At 44.1% G+C, this 22,682-nt stretch overlaps 1 protein-coding gene across 1 annotated transcript; it reads left to right on the forward strand.

Annotated features, from left to right (window-relative positions):
• Positions 1–600: 600 nt before the first annotated feature.
• Positions 601–12,263, forward strand: LOC112238644 (E3 ubiquitin-protein transferase RMND5B-like). The gene is made up of 10 exons (XM_042325969.1): positions 601–689; positions 2,941–3,113; positions 3,712–3,854; positions 4,018–4,155; positions 4,276–4,376; positions 4,819–4,985; positions 9,212–9,377; positions 11,056–11,158; positions 11,355–11,509; positions 11,645–12,263. The coding sequence occupies exons 2-10, from the start codon at positions 2,975–2,977 to the stop codon at positions 11,706–11,708; spliced, it is 1,176 nt and encodes a 391-aa protein (XP_042181903.1). The 5' UTR covers positions 601–689; positions 2,941–2,974; the 3' UTR covers positions 11,709–12,263.
• Positions 12,264–22,682: the final 10,419 nt, after the last annotated feature.

Here is a 22,682-nt window from a genome sequence, read left to right on the forward strand (position 1 = left end):
GTGTGTGGTTGGGGCTGGGTGGCCGCCCAGGCCTCGCTAAAAGAGGCTACACAAGCTTCTTTAGTTCTATCTCCATTAAGTTTGGTCTCCAGTGACCTAGGCTAGGCTACACACAGACTCCCAACTATGCAACTGAGATTTGTCTTTCTTTTGATACACTCAGTCTGTGTTGATGCAAGTTAATGAAGCGATAGAATTGAGACTTAGAACTTAATTGAGACATGTCTTATGAGTGACTTTCAGTAATCTACATGCATATTGATGGTTTGTGTGTGTGTGTTTTACATCAATGCCTGTCTGGGGTCACGACCAGATAGTTACATCACAGGTGGGAAATCCCCTGGCCAGCTCCAAGCCACACACCTGTCTGCATCATCGCTATGCAAACTGGCCATAGATCTCCATTCAGAACCGTCCATACAGCGCCACCTGGGGTTCGCAATGAACTTGTAGGCTATGTGAGACAATTTAACATTGGAATCAAATGCTACATTTTACTTGTTTTATACAGATACATAATTATGTACCAGATGATGAGGAACTCTGTAAACATTGAATCAAGTCTAAGAACCTTACCTTTACGGTCAATGTAACTACTGTACTTTTATTATGAAAATCTGAGCTATGCGACACCGGAAGGAAGTTCCGCAGAACAAAGCACGACTGGTGGAGAATCGCTGTTACGACAGGCAAGTGGTGTTTATTTTGACGCTTTATGTTGCCCTTCTAACTCATTTGATGTTTTATGACATGTTGTTGATATATTTGAGAATTGCAACAAATATTAGGATAATCTGACTGTCTTTCTAACTATGCAATCGATTAAAATACACCGTTATTGTCGAGTCAAACATAAACAGCTTCGGTCCATTGCTAGGTTTACGTTATGCGACAACTTGAAGTGTATGCGAAAGGACAGAATAACAAAACGTAGTTAGCTAGCTACTCACCAACACTTCTTACCTGCATTGGGTTTGACAGAGTCATGATAATCGACACTGTAACCAAGTGGTGTTTGATACGACTTCTTATGCAGCTAGATAAGGTCTAGCTACCAGTAGCTATATAGCTACGCTAGCTGGCTTGATAATGTTGTTGTGGGTATGGCTAGTTAGCTTAGCTAACTTGATATTTGCTAACATAGCTGCTACCAGAGCTTTGTTGTGAGTTTTTAGTAAGTATCAAGAACACAGCTGGCTAGATTCTTAGTATTTCGCTACTTGTCTTAACTCGGTGTCAGCAAACGATTTGCCTAGTTAGCCTACCGTGCTAACCCTGTGTTGCAGTAGAATGTCATTGGTCGCAGACAGGGCCTATTAGCTTCAGCGAGCAAACCGGTTCCAAAAGTAGACTCTTTTTTTGCACGATGTGTAGCTACATTAGTAAATGTTTTATTTGTCAGATGTATACAATTAAAACGAGAAGGGGAAAGTTGCAAAGCGATGTTTTTCAAATGTATACACAAGGGATGCCTGATGTGTCAATGAGACCAAGACATTTAGGCCTAACAACAATGATATCCACTTGTTGATCTAGAATAGATTGGTTTTCTTTCATATTTTCTGCTGCCTGTCAATGATTTATCTGTGCCACTGCACACTTTAGGCTCTAGCAAATCTGATTCAACTAATAAAGTATTTTGTTCACCAGTTATGCCAGTACTAGTAGCGAATCAAACTGTAGGGGTCATGGGATACTTGCAAAATGCTGAACTATTGTTTGTGACCTTGTTCAGTGGTTCTCAAACCTCTCCCTGGGGACCCCCAGCCGTTCCAGGTATTTGATCTTTTCTATAGCTAGCACACCTGATTCAACTAATCTACTTCAGGCCCTTGACTAGATGAATCAGATGAGCTACTTCAGGCCCTTGACTAGATGAATCAATCAAATGAGCTACTTCAGTCCCTTGACTTGGTGAATCAAATGAGCTACATCAGGCCCTTGACTAGATTAATCAAATGAGCTACTTCAGGCCCTTGACTTGGTGAATCAAATGAGCTACTTCAGGCCCTTGACTAGATGAATCAGATGAGCTACTTCAGACCCTTGACTAGGTGAATCAGATGAGCTACTTCAGGCCCTTGACTAGATGAATCAGATGAGCTACTTCAGGCCCTTGACTAGATGAATCAATCAAATGAGCTACTTCAGGCCCTTGACTTGGTGAATCAAATGAGCTACATCAGGCCCTTGACTAGATTAATCAAATGAGCTACTTCAGGCCCTTGACTTGGTGAATCAAATGAGCTACTTCAGGCCCTTGACTAGATGAATCAAATGAGCTACTTCAGGCCCTTGGCTAGATGAATCAAATGAGCTACTTCAGGCCCTTGGCTAGATTAATCAAATGAGCTACTTCAGGCCCTTGACTAGATGAATCAAATGAGCTACTTCAGGCCCTTGGCTAGATGAATCAAATGAGCTACTTCAGGCCCTTGACTAGATTAATCAAATGAGCTACTTCAGGCCCTTGACTTGGTGAATCAAATGAGCTACTTCAGGCCCTTGACTAGATGAATCAGATGAGCTACTTCAGGCCCTTGGCTAGATGAGTCAAATGAGCTACTTCAGAACCTTGGCTAGGCTACTTCAGGCCCTTGGCTAGATGAATCAAATGAGCTACTTCAGGCCCTTGGCTAGATTAATCAGATGAGCTACTTCAGGCCCTTGGCTAGATGAATCAAATGAGCTACTTTAGGCCCTTGGCTAGATGAATCAAATGAGCTACTTCAGGCCCTTGACTAGGTGAATCAGATGAGCTACTTCAGGCCCTTGACTAGATTAATCAAATGAGCTACTTCAGGCCCTTGACTAGGTGAATCAGATGAGCTACTTCAGGGCTACAACAAAATGGTGAAATGTCTGGGGGTCCATGGGGAGAGGTTTGAAAACCGCTGACCTAGGCCTAGTTCCCTTGGTTATGTGTGTTGTCTCTCCCAGGTGGTAGTGAATGCGGTAGAGTCCCAGTCTAGGTATGGAGCAGTGTGCGTGTGTGGAGCGGGAGCTGGAGAAGGTGCTCCATAGGTTCGTCATGTACGGACACCAGTCAGAGGAACGTCTGGACGAACTTCTACGCAGCGTCTGTGAGCTACGGGGACAGCTGGTTACATTCGGTAAGGCCATGCCAGCTCCACGCTGTAGTTTAGAAGTAGTGTCCACTCCAGTCATCCGGTACCTTGCAGCTGCATGGTATTAAATGAAAGAATGATAGATACCCGCACACGGTTAAAGGCCCCATATTTGAGGAATTTGATGCACGACTATAACTAAAGCACGGAACAATATGCAATGCATTTCTTTAAACAATTTGCCACTAGACAAATGAAACATTGTTTTGCTCCGGTTGCGTGCCATGACTCATGAGTGTTCAGGCACAGAAGTGATTCATACGTCTCTTTATGGAACTTTCAGCAGGACTACTTTAACCTTTTAACATTAGGACTTGTTTTAACCATGATTGGTTTCTCCTTCAGGGCAGAGGCATGTATTTACAGAGTTGGGTCAACTTTTGAATATCGTTGTAATTCTAGACATTCAGTTACATAACATTGTTTGAATATTCCCATGTGATTGTGATAGGGTGCTCACCATAGACATATGTCATTATATTTGAAATGGCACTAACATGGCTGCCATAGAATGTTGTGTAATGTCAATGCATCACAATGCAGAAACCTGATTGTCCCGCCTCTCTAAATACCTCTCCTTCAGGGGTACGAGATGCAGATCTGACGGTGCTGTCTCAGACCATGGCCCAGTGTTGTAAGAACATTAAAGAAACGGTACAGCTGCTGGCCTCCAGACACAAGGACATCCACGGCAGTGTCTCCAAAGTGGGCAAAGCTATCGACAGGGTGAGAGTTTCCCAGTAAATGCTTTCACTATAGTATCTTTACAATTTAGAAAAGAGATGATGCAACTTCCTTGTGGTTCAAGACAGTATTATAAATTTAAGCACACAAGGGAGAAATGTATTTCCACTTATCCTTTGGTTGTTTCCTGGTTGTGTTTCTGTAGAACTTTGATGCAGAGGTGAGTGCAGTGGTGGCAGAGACAGTGTGGGACTCACCTGAGAGACAGAAGTACCTGAGTGAGACCATTGTGGAACACTTGTACAGACAAGGCATGCTGAGCGTGGCAGAGGACCTATGTCAGGTAAACAGCTGAGATGAAACAAAAGCCTGCTCACCCTGTTGGTCCCCAGAACCAGAATTGAAGATCTTGGGTGTGTTTCATATGTATTATAACTCCCTGCCGTGTGTGTGTGTCTCCCAGGAGTCTGGAGTAGTGATTGACATGAGCATGAAGCAGCCGTTCTTGGAACTCAACAGGATCCTGGAGGCCTTGAGGATGCAGGACCTCAGACCAGCACTAGAGTATGTCCTGTACCTCCTCTCTGTTATATACTGACCTCAGACCAGCACTAGAGTGTTTACTGTACCTCTTCTGTTATTTACTGACCTTAGACCAGCACTAGAGTATGTACTGTACCTCATCTCTGTTATATACTGACCCCCAGCACTAGAGTGTTTACTGTACTGATCATTTTGATCCATTCAGTAACTGATTAACTTTAGAATACAATTGAGATCTGCAAGACTTGTAGACACCCGGTCAGGGTTGGGTCAATGCCAGGGTTGAAGGTCAATTGAATTGAAATTGAATTGAGCCTAATCCTGGGGTCTATTCACTAGGACCTAAACAGAAGGAAATGGAGAGGGAACTACCTGAATTTGTCCAATATAAATTGTTTTCAATTTGCAACTGTTTGCTGCGGTGTGCACTAATGATTACAATCCTCTCTCTCCCTGGCTTCAGGTGGGCAGTAACAAATCGGCAGCGCCTGCTGGACCTGAACAGTACCCTGGAGTTCAAGCTGCACCGCCTCTACTTCATCAGCCTGTTAAACGGAGGCATCACCAACCAGCTGGAGGCGCTACAGTACGCCAGGCACTTCCAGCCCTTCGCCTCACAGCACCAGAGAGGTAGGGGACACAGACAGCCTGGGCCGTTGTTCTGGTAAGAGTGGGACAGATAGGAATGTAGAGGGCAGATATGATGGTCTGAATGGAGGCACTAACAGTCCTTCACCTCACCGCACCAGAGAGGTAGGGGACACAGATAGCCTGGGCCGTTGTTCTGGTAAGAGTGGGACAGATAGGAATGTAGAGGGCAGATATGATGGTCTGAATGGAGGCACTAACAGCCCTTCGCCTCACAGCACCAGAGAGGTAGGGGACACAGACAGCCTGGGCCGTTGTTCTGGTAAGAGTGGGACAGATAGGAATGTAGAGGGCAGATATGATGGTCTGAATGGAGGCACTAACAGTCCTTCACCTCACCGCACCAGAGAGGTAGGGGACACAGATAGCCTGGGCCGTTGTTCTGGTAAGAGTGGGACAGATAGGAATGTAGAGGGCAGATATGATGGTCTGAATGGAGGCACTAAAAGTCCTTCACCTCACCGCACCAGAGAGGTAGGGACAGACTCCCTGGCTGGGGGTTCCTGGTGGTTTTGAGGAGGGGTAGGGACAGACTCCCTGGCTGGGGGTTCCTGGTGGTTTTGAAGAGCTTTTTGACAGGGATCATGTTCATTGGGCACCAAACAGAAGAAAATAAACTGAAACGGGGAGGAACTGTCCAATAAGAAGACATCCTAATCATCCAATAAGAAACTCTAATTGTTGTTTTCTGTTGCCAAGCAGGTTCCATTGCAATAGCTTTCTTACAGGACTTCATAGCTTCTTTCTCTTACCAGATAACTGACTAATGATCTGTTCCAATTGTCCGTCAATGGACACCTTCCTTCCTACCTACTTCATGACCACTGTCTCCTCTCAGACATCCTTCATGACCACTGTCTCCTCTCAGACATCCTTCATGACCACTGTCTCCTCTCAGACATCCTTCATGACCCCTGTCTCCTCTCAGACATCCTTCATGACCCCTGTCTCCTCTCAGACATCCTTCATGACCCCTGTCTCCTCTCAGACATCCTTCATGACCCCTGTCTCCTCTCAGACATCCTTCATGACCCCTGTCTCTCTTCCTCAGACATCCTTCATGACACCTGTCTCCTCTCAGACATCCTTCATGACCCCTGTCTCCTCTCAGACATCCTTCATGACACCTGTCTCCTCTCAGACATCCTTCATGACCCCTGTCTCTCTTCTCAGACATCCTTCATGACACCTGTCTCCTCTCAGACATCCTTCATGACACCTGTCTCCTCAGACATCCTTCATGACCCCTGTCTCCTCTCCTCTCAGACATCCTTCATGACCCCTGTCTCCTCTCCTCTCAGACATCCTTCATGACCCCTGTCTCTCTTCTCAGACATCCTTCATGACACCTGTCTCCTCTCAGACATCCTTCATGACCCCTGTCTCCTCTCAGACATCCTTCATGACACCTGTCTCCTCTCAGACATCCTTCATGACCCCTGTCTCTCTTCTCAGACATCCTTCATGACCCCTGTCTCCTCTCAGACATCCTTCATGACACCTGTCTCCTCTCAGACATCCTTCATGACCCCTGTCTCCTCTCAGACATCTCTTCTCAGACATCCTTCATGACACCTGTCTCCTCTCAGACATCCTTCATGACCCCTGTCTCTCTTCTCAGACATCCTTCATGACACCTGTCTCCTCTCAGACATCCTTCATGACCCCTGTCTCTCTTCTCAGACATCCTTCATGACCCCTGTCTCCTCTCCGCTCAGACATCCTTCATGACCCCTGTCTCCTCTCCTCTCAGACATCCTTCATGACCCCTGTCTCCTCTTCCCCCCAGATCATTCATGACCCCTGTCTCCTCTCCCCCCAGATCATTCATGACCCCTGTCTCCTCTCAGACATCCTTCATGACCCCTGTCTCTGATTGACCCATTTTGTGAAAGTGTGATATGTGGTGCAGTTATGTGTGTCTGATGGCAGTGTATTCCAGACATGGGAAGCTCTCACAGAGAAAGCGGATTTACTAAAGGTGCTTTTCCTTTAGGGAACTATACAGTCACCTCTCATGGCAGACCTCTACGGCGAAAGCACACCAAACGATTGTTAGGTCAGCGCCTAGTCACAGAAAACCATACAGCCATTTTCCAGCCAAGGAGAGGGCTCACAAAAGTCAGAAATAGCGATTAAATTAATGGATCTTCATCAGGTGGCACTCGCAGGACTTCATGTTGCACAATAAATGTGTGTTTTGTTCAATAAAGTTCATATTTATGTCCAATAACCTTATTTGAAATTGGTGTGTTATGTTCAGAAATGCATTGTCTCAAACAAACATCCAGTGAAAGTGCAGAGCCACATCAAATTACAGAAATACTCATCATAAACATTGATGAAAGATACAAGTGTTAAACACACAGATAAAGATAAACTTCTCCTTAATGCAACCGCTGTGTCAGATTTCAAAAAGGCTTTATGGGGAAAGCACACTTTGCGATTATGTTAGCTCAGCACCTAGCCACAGAAAGCCATACAGACAGAGAGGTTTCACAAAAGTCAGAAATATCATTAAAATGAATCACTTACCTTTGATCTTCATCTGGTGGCACTCCCAGGTCTCCCTGTTAGACAATAAATGTTAGTTTTGTTCGACAATGTCCCTCTTTATGACCAAAATGTCCTTTTTGTTTGCGCGTTTAGTCCAGTAATCCGAATGCACAAGGCACGGGCACTAAGTCCAGACGAAAAGTTTTTAAAAAGTACAATAAAAGTTCGTAGAAACATGTCAAACGATGTTTAAAATCAATCCTCCGGTTGTTTTTGTCATAAATAATCAATAATATTTCAACCGGACAAAAGCTTCTTCAATAGAAAAGGAGAAACAAGAAAGGCGCGCTCCCGATCATGCGCTTGGTTCATGTCTGGAAATGTTCACTGTCCTCTCATTGAAAGTGCTGTATCTCCCTCATTTTTCAGAGTAAAAGCCTGAAACAATGCCTAAAGACTGGTCACCTGTAGTGTAAGCCATAGAGCTTGTGAACTGGGTCCTAAGTCTTTATATGGTGGATAGGCTTACAATGGAAAAACAGCCTTTCAAAATAATAGTACTTCCTGGTTGGATTATCCTCGGGTTTTCACCTGCCATATCAGTTCTGTTATACTTACAGACATTATTGTAACAGGTTTGGAAACTTTATAGTGTTTTCTATCCAAATATACTAATTATATGCATATCCTAGCTTATGGGCCTGAGTAGCAGGCAGTTTAATTTGGGCACGCTTTTCATCCGGAGGTGAAAATACTGCCCCCTGCCCAAGAGTGGTTAAGTGTTTCCTCTCCCCCAGACATCCGTATTAACAGTGCCCCCCACCCCCAGACATCCATATTAACATTGTCTCCTCTCCCCCAGACATCCATATTAACATTGTCTCCTCTCCCCCAGACATACATATTAACATTGTCTCCTCTCCCCCAGACATACATATTAACATTGTCTCCTCTCCCCCCAGACATCCATATTAACATTGTCTCCTCTCCCCCAGACATCCATATTAACATTGTCTCCTCTCCCCCAGACATCCATATTAACATTGTCTCCTCTCCCCCAGACATACATATTAACATTGTCTCCTCTCCCCCAGACATCCATATTAACATTGTCTCCTCTCCCCCAGACATCCATATTAACATTGTCTCCTCTCCCCCCCCCCAGACATCCATATTAACATTGTCTCCTCTCCCCTCCTCTCCCCCAGACATCCATATTAACATTGTCTCCTCTCCCCCAGACATCCATATTAACATTGTCTCCTCTCCCCCAGACATCCATATTAACATTGTCTCCTCTCCCCCAGACATCCATATTAACATTGTCTCCTCTCCCCCAGACATCCATATTAACATTGTCTCCTCTCCAGCCAAACATCCATATTAACATTGTCTCCTCTCCAGCCAAACATCCATATTAACATTGTCTCCTCTCCCCCAGACATCCATATTAACATTGTCTCCTCTCCCCCAGACATCCATATTAACATTGTCTCCTCTCCCCCCCCCCAGACATCCATATTAACATTGTCTCCTCTCCCCCCAGACATCCATATTAACATTGTCTCCTCTCCCCCAGACATCCATATTAACATTGTCTCCTCTCCAGCCAAACATCCATATTAACATTGTCTCCTCTCCAGCCAAACATCCATATTAACAGGGTCTCCTCTCCCCCAGACATCATTAATAAGTGTCTCCTCTCCCCCCAGACATCCAGATCCTCATGGGTAGTCTGGTGTACCTGCGGCACGGCATAGAGAACTCTCCCTACCGCTCTCTGCTAGAGACCAACCAATGGGCTGAGATCTGTAACAGCTTCACCAGGGACGCCTGCGCGCTGCTGGGGCTATCGGTAGAGTCACCTCTCAGTGTCAGGTTAGACACACACACACAGACACAGACAGACACAGTCTAGGTCCAAGAGGCTTCTAAACAGCTTTTACCCCCAAGTCATAAGACTCCTTAACAGCTAATCAAAGGGCTACCCAGAACCCTCTTTTACGGTGCTGCTACTCTGTTTATAATCTATGCATAGTCTTTTTAACTCTACCTACATGCACATATTACCTCAACTAACCGGTGTCCCCGCACATTGACTCTGTACCGTAACACCCTGTATATAGCCTCCACATTGACTCTGTACCGTAAACACCCTGTATATAGCCTCCACATTGACTCTGTACCGTAACACCCTGTATATAGCCTCCACATTGACTGTACCGTAACACCCTGTATATAGCCTCCACATTGACTCTGTACCGTAACACCCTGTATATAGCCTCCACATTGACTCTGTACCGTAACACCCTGTATATAGCCTCCACATTGACTCTGTACCGTAAACACCCTGTATATAGCCTCCACATTGACTCTGTACCGTAACACCCTGTATATAGCCTCCACGTTGACTCTGTACCGTAACACCCTGTATATAGCCTCCACATTGACTCTGTACCGTAACACCCTGTATATAGCCTCCACATTGACTCTGTACCGACTAACACCCTGTATATAGCTTCCACATTGACTCTGTACCGTAACACCCTGTATATAGCCTCCACATTGACTCTGTACCGTAACACCCTGTATATAGCCTCCACATTGACTCTGTACCGTAACACCCTGTATATAACCTCCACATTGACTCTGTACCGTAACACCCTGTATATAGCCTCCACATTGACTCTGTACCGTAACACCCTGTATATAGCCTCCACATTGACTCTGTACCGTAACACCCTGCATATAGCCTCCACATTGACTCTGTACCGTAACACTCTGTATATAACCTCCACATTGACTCTGTACCGTAACACCCTGTATATAGCCTCGCTTGTTACTTTACTGCTGCTCTTTAATTATTAGTTAGTTTTCTTAAAACTGCATTGTTGGTTCAGGGCTTGTAAGTAAGCATTTCACTGTAAGGTCTACACCTGTTGTATTCAGCATTTCACTGTAAGGTCTACCTACACCTGTTGTATTCAGCATTTCACTGTAAGGTCTACCTACACCTGTTGTATTCAGCATTTCACTGTAAGGTCTACCTACACCTGTTGTATTCAGCATTTCACTGTAAGGTCTACCTACACCTGTTGCATTCAGCATTTCACTGTAAGGTCTACCTACACCTGTTGCATTCAGCATTTCACTGTAAGGTCTACCTACACCTGTTGCATTCAGCATTTCACTGTAAGGTCTACCTACACCTGTTGCATTCAGCATTTCACTGTAAGGTCTACCTACACCTGTTGCATTCAGCATTTCACTGTAAGGTCTACCTACACCTGTTGCATTCAGCATTTCACTGTAAGGTCTACCTACACCTGTTGCATTCAGCATTTCACTGTAAGGTCTACCTACACCTGTTGCATTCAGCATTTCACTGTAAGGTCTACCTACACCTGTTGCATTCAACGCATATGACAAATCCACGTTGATTTGACTCGCACGGCCAGGAGTATGACGCTGATAGTAAGATTATTTTACAATGCTCGTCTTTGTTTCTGACTGCAGTATGTATCTGTGATATATGTTTCTCTGTGTTGAATGTCAGTTTTGCGTCAGGCTGCATGGCCCTGCCCGTCCTGATGAACATCAAACAGGTGATTGAACAGAGACAGTGTAGTGGAGTCTGGACACACAAGGACGAGCTGCCCGTAAGTCTCCCTCTCTAAGCTCTCTGCTTTTCTCTCATGACTTTCTCTGGGCAACAATTTCTCAGTGTTTTAAAAGCAAGAATTGTAATTCATAATTATTTGTAATATCTATAATACTATAACCATTTTAAAATGGATTATTAATGAAGGTTGTCATAGAAGGGTAACGGAGTGGTCCTGTCTCCCCTCCCTCCAGATTGAGATAGACCTGGGGAAGAAGTGCTGGTACCACTCTGTGTTCGCCTGCCCCATCCTCCGACAGCAGACGTCAGAGAGCAACCCTCCCATGAAGCTCATCTGTGGACACGTCATCTCCAGAGACGCCCTCAACAAACTCACCAACGCTGGAAAGTAAGTTTGATCCAGGCTGACCGACCGACAGGAGGGCATTCAACCATCGGCAGTGTCAGACCTGTGTATCTCTGTGGTTAAAGTCACCTGCCTGTGTGTGTCTAACTCTCTCTCTCCTCTATCTCCTCTCCTCAGACTGAAATGTCCCTACTGTCCCATGGAGCAGAACCCGTCAGATGCCAAGCAGATCTTCTTTTGATCCCCCATCCTGTTTCCTGAAATCGCCAGGCCCTTGGAGCTACAGTAGCTACCTGCTACCCCAGGACTCCTGGAAATCCCCATCCTACTTACTCACAGGCACCAATTTGCCCCAGTGCCCCCACCCAAACTCAGACAGATCCCTTCCAGTGATGGCCCAAGGCTGTAATACTCCTGCCTCGTCTTGCCTCATCAACAGCTCCTAGTGTACAGAGGGCTGATGTGGATGGCCCATCAAACGACTTCTACCCATAGAGAGACAGAGAGGAGTCGGTCGGCATGAGGACGAAGGAAACATCTCAAAAGGATTGTTCATTCATTGACACTCGTTCATTTGCAACTGCCTGCTGAACTTATTCTACTCTTTTTCTTTAAGGATGTGATGAGGCGTTATGCTTTCTTTTGTGGGATTTTGATCGGGTATCGAGTTGATGTTGATAGGGTATCGAGTTGATGTTGATAGGGTATCGAGTTGATGTTGATAGGGTATCGAGTTGATGTTGATAGGGTATCGAGTTGATGTTGATAGGGTATCGAGTTGATGTTGACAGGGTATCGAGTTGATGTTGATAGGGTATCGAGTTGATGATGACAGGGTGTCGAGTTGATGTTAATAGGGTGTCATGTTGATAGGGTATCGAGTTGATGTTGATAGGGTATCGAGTTGATGTTGATAGGGTATCGAGTTGATGATGACAGGGTATCGAGTTGATGTTGATAGGGTATCGAGTTGATGATGTTGATAGGGTATCGAGTTGATGATGATGATCGGGTATCGAGTTGATGATGATGATCGAGTTGATGATGATGATCGGGTATCGAGATGATGATGATCGGGTATCGAGTTGATGATGATAGGGTATCGAGTTGATGTTGATAGAGTATCGAGTTGATGTTGACAGGGTGTCGAGTTGATGATGACAGGGTGTCGAGTTGATGATGACAGGGTGTCGAGTTGATGATGATGATCGGGTGTCGAGTTGATGATGACAGGGTGTCGAGTTGATGATGTTGATCGGGTATCGAGTTGATGTTGATAGGGTATCGAGTTGATGATGATGATCGGGTATCGAGTTGATGATCGGGTATCGAGTTGATGATGATGATCGGGTATCGAGTTGATGATGATGATCGGGTATCGAGTTGATGATGATGATAGGGTATCGAGTTGATGATGATGATAGGGTATCGAGTTGATGATGATGATAGGGTATCGAGTTGATGATGATGATAGGGTATCGAGTTGATGATGATGATGATAGGGTATCGAGTTGATGATGATGATGATAGGGTATCGAGTTGATGATGATGATCGGGTATCGAGTTGATGATGATGATAGGGTATCGAGTTGATGATGATGATCGGGTGTCGAGTTGATGATGATAGGGTGTCGAGTTGATGATGTTGATCGGGTATCGAGTTGATGATGATGATAGGGTATCGAGTTGATGTTGATAGGGTATCGAGTTGATGATGATGATCGGGTATCGAGTTGATGTTGATAGGGTATCGAGTTGATGATGACAGGGTATCGAGTTGATGTTGATGATAGGTCGTTGATGATAGGTCGTTGAGTTGATGATGATGATAGGCCGTTGATGATAGGTCGTTGAGTTGATGATGATAGGTCGTTGAGTTGATGATGATGATAGGTCGTTGATGATGATAGGTCGTTGAGTTGATGATGATAGGTCGTTGATGATGATGATGATGATAGGTTGTTGATGATGATGATGATAGGCCGTTGCGTTGATGATGATGATAGGCCGTTGATGATGATGATAGGTCGTTGAGTTGATGATGATGATGATAGGTCGTTGAGTTGATGATGATGATAGGCCGTTGAGTTGATGGCGATGATGATAGGTTGTTGATGATGATGATGATAGGTCATTGAGTTGATGATGATGATGATGATGATAGGTCGTTGAGTTGATGATGATGATAGGTCAATGAGTTGATGATGATGATGATGATAGGCCGTTGGGTTGATGATAGGCCGTTGAGTTGATGATGATGATGATGATAGGTCGTTGAGTTGATGATGATGATGATGATAGGTCATTGAGTTGATGATGATGATGATGATGATGATAGGTCATTGAGTTGATGATGATGATGATGATGATAGGTCGTTGAGTTGATGATGATGATGATAGGCCGTTGAGTTGATGATGATGATAGGCTGTCGAGCTGCTATTGGTGATAGGCTATCGAGCTGATATTGGTGATAAGCTATCGAGTTGATATTGGTGATAGGCTATCGAGTTGATATTGGTGATAGGCTATCGAGCTGATATTGGTGATAAGCTATCGAGCTGATATTGGTGATAGGCTATCGAGCTGATATTGGTGATAGGCTATCGAGTTGATATTGGTGATAGGCTATCGAGTTGGTGATAGGCTATCGAGTTGATATTGGTGATAAGCTATCGAGTTGATGTTGGTGATAGGCTATCGAGTTGATGTTGGTGATAGGCTATCGAGTTGATGTTGGTGATAGGCTATCGAGTTGATGTTGGTGATAGGCTATCGAGTTGATGTTGGTGATAGGCTAGGCTATCGAGTTGATGTTGGTGATAGGCTATCGAGTTGATGTTGGTGATAGGCTATCGAGTTGATGTTGGTGATAGGCTATCGAGTGTGTTGGTGATAGGCTATCGAGTTGATGTTGGTGATTGGCTATCGAGTTGATGTTGGTGATAGGCTATCGAGTTGGTGACAGGCTATCGAGTTGATGTTGGTGATAGGCTATCGAGGGTATCGAGTCGAGTTGATAGCGATAGGGAGTCGAGTTGATTGGGTATTGAGTTGATAGGCTATCGAGTTGAGTTGATAGGCTATCGAGTTGAGTTGTAGAGTTTTTGGATGACTGCTCTGTTCCTTTGTAGGCTTTCCTCAGTACACAGAATGCTCTATCCATCTGTAGGCTTTCCTCTGTACACAGAATGCTCTATCCATCTGTAGGCTTTCCTCAGTACACAGAATGCTCTATCCATCTGTAGGCTTTCCTCAGTACACCGAATGCTCTATCCATCTGTAGGCTTTCCTCAGTACACAATGCTCTATCCATCTGTAGGCTTTCCTCAGTACACACAATGCTCTATCCATCTGTAGGCTTTCCTCAGTACACACAATGCTCTATCCATCTGTAGGCTTTCCTCGGTACACAATGCTCTATCCATCTGTAGGCTTTCCTCAGTACACAGAATGCTCTATCCATCTGTAGGCTTTCCTCAGTACACAGAATGCTTTATCCATCTGTAGGCTTTCCTCAGTACACAATGCTCTATCCATCTGTAGGCTTTCCTCTGTACACATTGCTCCATCCATCTGTAGGCTTTCCTCAGTACACAGAATGCTCTATCCATCTGTAGGCTTTCATCAGTACACAGAGTGCTCTATCCATCTGTAGGCTTTCCTCAGTACACAGAATGCTCTATCCATCTGTAGGCTTTCCTCAGTACACAGAGTGCTCTATCCATCTGTAGGCTTTCCTCAGTACACAGAATGCTCTATCCACCTGTAGGCTTTCCTCAGTACACAGAATGCTCTATCCATCTGTAGGCTTTCCTCAGTACACAGAATGCTCTATCCATCTGTAGGCTTTCCTCAGTACACAGAATGCTCTATCCACCTGTAGGCTTTCCTCAGTACACAGAATGCTCTATCCACCTGTAGGCTTTCCTCAGTACACAATGCTCTATCCACCTGTAGGCTTTCCTCAGTACACAGAATGCTCTATCCATCTGTAGGCTTTCCTCAGTACACAGAATGCTCTATCCATCTGTAGGCTTTCCTCAGTACACAGAATGCTCTATCCACCTGTAGGCTTTCCTCAGTACACAGAATGCTCTATCCATCTGTAGGCTTTCCTCAGTACACAGAATGGGTCTTTTAGAATGATTTAATGGACGTTAGAGGGGTGATGTGACAGTTATTTTAATATTATTTTTAGGAAGTTGTCTGATTTCAGGAGAGTATTTAAACTTCTATATTACAGAGGTAAAACTAAGTTGCCTCTGAGAAAACATATTCACATACATTTTATTGAGATTGTGATTGGCTGATAGGTGGTGACTGTGGTTACAGTTTGTGAATGGAACACTGATTGTAAAAAAATGTTTAACATTTCTCTTTCTATTGGCGATGATGTAATAAAGGCCCTGATTGTTGAAAGTCACTTTGGGTTACAGTACATGTATCAGTGTGATGATCAACGGAGAGGTCGGGGGTCAATTGGCTGATTTGATTTTGCAACTGGCTCCAATAACAAGAATTTTCCTGAAGGAAGCCATGTTTCTTGTTCTGTGTCGGCCGATGTATTCAAGAAAAACAAATTATACTACTGTGAAGTCTGCGTTTGTTTTTATTTATCATCGCTAGAATCAAGTCTCTTGTAAAATAGTGAAACCACAAGTAACATAATACATTTTATGAAATATAATTATGCCACAAAATAGCAACATCAGTATTGGGTTGGATCCATGATCAATCCTTCTCCGTTTTCCGAACCGTTGTCATACCAGCCCATGGAACAGCGATGTCATACCAGCCCATGGAACAGCGATGTCATACCAGCCCATGGAACGGCGATGTCATACCAGCCCATGGAACGGCGATGTCATACCAGCCCATGGAACGGCGATGTCATACCAGCCCATGGAACGGCGATGTCATACCAGCCCATGGAACGGCGATGTCAGCGAGTTCTGCACCACCATCTCTTTAACAGCCGACACGTGGAAGTAGTCAGACATTATATCAACTTTGCACTGATTGCCATTCAGAATGAACGATGGAAGCAGGTTTTTAATTTTTTTTTAAGCAGGTATAGTTTTATATTATGATTTGTGTGTTCGCACACGTGTTTGGTTGATGTTACATTTGATTTACTGCTTTTGGTTGACAATCATTCATCTCCTTTTTCCCAGATTGACAGAATACACTAAGGTGTGTTATGGCTTCTTCCTTTGGTTCTTTTCCAGTAGTCGAGTTCTTGTGTGATAGGTTGGCCTTCTACCTGCTTCTCTGTCTTTATTCAAGTTGTATTATACATATTTATTCTCTAACATGTTTCATATTATACTTGCATCTTAAAATGGAATAAAAACTTTCTACTCCAACTCTGTTTATATGTTTGTGGAAAGTATTATATTTGTCTGGTTTTGGTTCGCTGCAGAAAGATGGACTGTTAGAGCCAATATTAGCCACTGATGTTGACTCACATGCTCTTCCTGCTGATGCCACCAGATGGAAACATTACTACATACTAAACATGCCTTAGTGTTAATTTTTATTGATTTAACTGGGCAAATCAGTTAAGAACAAATTGTTATTTACAATGACGGCCTACCAGCCTGAGAATTTAAGTTGCAGAAATGTCTCCTGCTGGGCTAGCTGTATTCACTTCACGCAAACAACTGTCCTCTTGTTGACTTTAACTAGTGTGTGTTATAGTTGTAAGTAATTCTGTAAGCCGCCTACAATGAATGCTTGAAATCCAAGCAGTGAAGTTTGCATGTGTAGTCTCTCCTACATACAGAGCAGCAACACACACAAGCATGAGTTAATATCTTTCATGCTCATCAACCCACACTCAGAAGACAGTCACCTATGTGAGCTGTGGAGTTATATTAAGCTCTGGTTTATATAATATTGTTAGATGGAGGTTGGTGAGTCAGAGGGAGAGATGGTGTCTGGCTTGACCGCCCCCCCTGGGAACACACACATCAAGTCTAACACAGGACTGTTTCCTAACTGCTCAAATCATGAACCTGGCTATTACACAAGTCAAATACACTTGAGAGTGGGTGAGAGGACGGCTCATAATGGCTGGGATGGAGTAAATGGAATGGTATCAAACACATGAAAACCATGGGTTTGATACCAATTCCAGCCATTACTATGAGCCGTCCTCCCCAATTAAGGTGCCACCAGCCTCCTGTGGTACACACACATTTTTTACATTTGCATTCTAAAAGAAAAGGGGCAGCCACTCCCCTTCTCTACAGCCTACCTTGGCTGGCTCACATAGAAAGACCTGTTCCTTACGCTAACAAATATCCTCCTCCATTTCCATCTGGGCTGACCTTTGACCTCTAATGTCCAAACTCAGGAAGGAGGTATGTAGGGGCCAGGCTTCCTCCAGTCTAGTTCACAGAAAACTAACCTATCAGTTAATAGTCTCCTTCACAAGAGATATTGAGAGAATCTCAGTTTCATACCCCTTGCGTCCTCTCTCCTCGCCTCCTCAAAACCCATTGGACGAATAAGCCAGGGATCCCTCCCCTCTGACCTTCTCCTCCAAGAGAGAATTCTCCAATTCTTATAGCTTTTAGCCGTACCCTTATTCTACTCCTCCTATGTTCCTCTGGCGATGTAGAGGTGAATCCAGGCCCGGCAGTGCCTAGCTCCACTCCTATTCCCCAGGTGCTCTCTTTTGACGACTTCTGTAACCGTAATAGCCTTGGTTTCATGCATGTTAACATTAGAAGCCTCCTCCCTAAGTTTGTTCTATTCACTGCTTTAGCACACTCTGCCAACCCGGATGTTCTAGCTGTGTCTGAAGGAAGACCACCAAAAATTCAGAAATTTTAATTCCAAATTACAACATTTTCAGACAAGATAGAACTGCCAAAGGGGGCGGTGTTGCAATCTACTGCAAAGATAGCCTGCAGAGTTCTGTCCTACTATCCAGGTCTGTACCCAAACAATTTGAACTTCTACTTTTAAAAATCCACCTCTCTAAAAACAAGTCTCTCACCGTTGCCGCCTGCTATAGACCACCCTCTGCCCCCAGCTGTGCTCTGGACACCATATGTGAACTGATTGCCCCCCATCTATCTTCAGAGTTCGTGCTGCTAGGCGACCTAAACTTGAACATGCTTAACACCCCAGCCATCCTACAATCTAAACTTGATGCCCTCAATCTCACACAAATTATCAATGAACCTACCAGGTACCTCGCCAAAGCCTTAAACACGGGCACCCTCATAGATATCATCTTAACCAACTTCCCCTCTAAATACACCTCTGCTGTCTTCAACCAAGATCTCAGCGATCACTGCCTCATTGCCTGCATCTGTAATGGGTCAGCGGTCAAACAACCTCCACTCATCACTGTAAAACGCTCTGAAACACTTCTGCGAGCAGGCCTTTCTAATCGACCTGGACGGGGTATCCTGGAAGGATATTGATCTCATCCCGTCAGTAGAGGATGTCTGGATATTTTTTTTAAATGCCTTCCTAACCATCTTAAATAAACATGCCCCATTCAAGAAATTTAGAACCAGGAACAGATATAGCCCTTGGTTCTCCCCAGACCTGACTGCCCTTAACCAACACAAAAACATCCTATGGCGTTCTGCATTAGCATCGAACAGCCCCCGTGATATGCAGCTGTTCAGGGAAGCTAGAAACCATTATACACAGGTAGTTAGAAAAGCCAAGGCTAGCTTTTTCAAGCAGAAATTTGCTTCCTGCAACACTAACTCAAAAAAGTTCTGGGACACTGTAAAGTCCATGGAGAATAAGAACACCTCCTCCCAGCTGCCCACTGCACTGAAGATAGGAAACACTGTCACCACTGATAAATCCACCATAATTGAGAATTTCAATAAGCATTTTTCTCCGGCTGGCCATGCTTTCCACTTGGCTACTCCTACCCCGGTCAACAGCACTGCACCCCCAACAGCAACTCACCCAAGCCTTCCCCATTTCTCCTTCTCCCAAATCCATTCAGCTGATGTTCTGAAAGAGCTGCAAAATCTGGACCCCTACAAATCAGCCGGGCTAGACAATCTGGACCCTTTCTTTCTAAAATTATCTGCCGAAATTGTTGCCACCCCTATTACTAGCCTGTTCAACCTCTCTTTCGTGTCGTCTGAGATTCCCAAAGATTGGAAAGCAGCTGCGGTTATCCCCCTCTTCAAAGGGGGAGACACTCTTGACCCAAACTGCTACAGACCTATATCTATCCTACCGTGCCTTTCTAAGGTCTTCGAAAGCCAAGTCAACAAACAGATTACCGACCATTTCGAATCTCACCATACCTTCTCTGCTATGCAATCTGGTTTCAGAGCTGGTCATGGGTGCACCTCAGCCACGCTCAAGGTCCTAAACGATATCTTAACCGCCATCGATAAGAAACATTACTGTGCAGCCGTATTCATTGATCTGGCCAAGGCTTTCGACTCTGTCAATCACCACATCCTCATCGGCAGACTCGACAGCCTTGGTTTCTCAAATGATTGCCTCGCCTGGTTCACCAACTACTTCTCTGATAGAGTTCAGTGTGTCAAATCGGAGGGTCTGCTGTCCGGACCTCTGGCAGTCTCTATGGGGGTGCCACAGGGTTCAATTCTTGGACCGACTCTCTTCTCTGTATACATCAATGAGGTCGCTCTTGCTGCTGGTGAGTCTCTGATCCACCTCTACACAGACGACACAATTCTGTATACTTCCGGCCCTTCTTTGGACACTGTGTTAACAACCCTCCAGGCAAGCTTCAATGCCATACAACTCTCCTTCCGTGGCCTCCAATTGCTCTTAAATACAAGTAAAACTAAATGCATGCTCTTCAACCGATCGCTACCTGCACCTACCCGCCTGTCCAACATCACTACTCTGGACAGCTCTGACTTAGAATACGTGGACAACTACAAATACTTAGGTGTCTGGTTAGACTGTAAACTCTCCTTCCAGACCCATATCAAACATCTCCAATCCAAAGTTAAATCTAGAATTGGCTTCCTATTTCGCAACAAAGCATCCTTCACTCATGCTGCCAAACATACCCTTGTAAAACTGACCATCCTACCAATCCTCGACTTTGGCGATGTCATTTACAAAATAGCCTCCAATACCCTACTCAACAAATTGGATGCAGTCTATCACAGTGCAATCCGTTTTGTCACCAAAGCCCATATACTACCCACCATTGCGACCTGTACGCTCTCGTTGGCTGGCCCTCGCTTCATACTCGTCGCCAAACCCACTGGCTCCATGTCATCTACAAGACCCTGCTAGGTAAAGTCCCCCCTTATCTCAGCTCGCTGGTCACCATAGCATCTCCCACCTGTAGCACACGCTCCAGCAGGTATATCTCTCTAGTCACCCCCAAAACCAATTCTTTCTTTGGCCGCCTCTCCTTCCAGTTCTCTGCTGCCAATGACTGGAACGAACTACAAAAATCTCTGAAACTGGAAACACTTATCTCCCTCACTAGCTTTAAGCACCAACTGTCAGAGCAGCTCACAGATTACTGCACCTGTACATAGCCCACCTATAATTTAGCCCAAACAACTACCTCTTTCCCAACTGTATTTAATTTTAATTAATTAATTAATTTTGCTCCTTTGCACCCCATTATTTTTATTTCTACTTTGCACATTCTTCCATTGCAAAACTACCATTCCAGTGTTTTACTTGCTATATTGTATTTACTTTGCCACCATGGCCTTTTTTGCATTTACCTCCCTTCTCACCTCATTTGCTCACATAGTATATAGACTTGTTTATACTGTATTATTGACCGTATGTTTGTTTTACTCCATGTGTAACTCTGTGTCGTTGTATCTGTCGAACTGCTTTGCTTTATCTTGGCCAGGTCGCAATTGTAAATGAGAACTTGTTCTCAACTTGCCTACCTGGTTAAATAAAGGTAAAATAAAAAAATATATAAAAAAAAGAAGGAGAAGAGCAGGAAAGGAGTGGTCCAGTCCTGCACACAGGACTGTCCCAGGAGGATGGGGGAAAGGTAACCAAGACTGAGCTAAATGTAGTACAAGACTCTAGGGTTGATGTATGTTACAGGGATCAGTGTAGTATAGTATAGCACAGCACAGTACATTACAGTATAGTGTAGTATAGCATACCAGTGGGTTACTACAAGTTGTAGCTATAGGCTGTGATTTTGTTGGTATTTCTAACGTAAAGAAAATTGCCATCACTTGATAAATGTTTATTATATAAATTCAGAAGCAACATATATACACTACTGTTCAAAGGTTTGGGGTCACTTAGAATTTTCCTTGTTTTTGAAAGAAAATCACATTTTTGTCCAGTAAAATAACATCAAATTGATCAGAAATACAGTATATGAATTGTTAATGTTGTAAATGACTATTGTAGCTGGAAACTGCAGATTTTTTATGGACTATCTACATAGGCGTACAGAGGACCATTATCAGAAACCATCACTCCTGTGTTCCAATGGCATGTTGTGTTAGCTAATCCAAGTTTATAATTTTAAAAGGCTAATTTATAATTAGAAAACCCTTTTGCAATTTTGTTAGCTGAAAACTACAAATAAATAAAACTGTCCTTCTTTAGACTAGTTGAGTATCTGGAGCATCAGCATTTGTGGGTTCAATTACAGGCTCAAAATGGTCAGAAACAAAGCACTTTCTTCTGAAACTCGTCAGTCTATTCTTGTTCTGAGAAATGAAGAATATTCCATGCAAGAAATTGCCAAGAAACTGAAGATCTCATACAACGCTGTGTCCTACTCCCTACACAGAACAGAGCAAACGGGCTCTAACCAGAATTGAAAGAGGAGTGGGAGGCCCCGGTGCACAACTGGGCAAAAGGACAAGTACATTTGAGTGTCTAGTTTGAGAAACAGATGCCTTACAAATCCCCAACTGGCAGCTTCATTAAATAGTACCAGCAAAACACCAGTCTCAACATCAACAGTGGAGTGGCGACTCCGGGATGCTGGACTTCTAGGTGGAGTTGCAAAGAAAAAGCCAAATCTCAGACTGGCCAATAAAAAGAAAAGTTTAAGATGGGCAAAAGAACACAGCCCTTGGAAAGAGGAACACTGTCTAGAAGACCAGAAGGAATAATAATAGTGAAGACATCAACACTATGAAATAACATATATGGAATCATGTAGTAACCAAAAAAGTGTGAAACAAATCAAAATATTTTTGAGATTCTTCAAAGTAGCCACCTTGATGACAGCTTTGC

The sequence above is a fragment of the Oncorhynchus tshawytscha genome, linkage group LG08 (assembly GCF_018296145.1).
Source record: "Oncorhynchus tshawytscha isolate Ot180627B linkage group LG08, Otsh_v2.0, whole genome shotgun sequence".
NCBI classification, from domain to species: domain Eukaryota; kingdom Metazoa; phylum Chordata; class Actinopteri; order Salmoniformes; family Salmonidae; genus Oncorhynchus; species Oncorhynchus tshawytscha.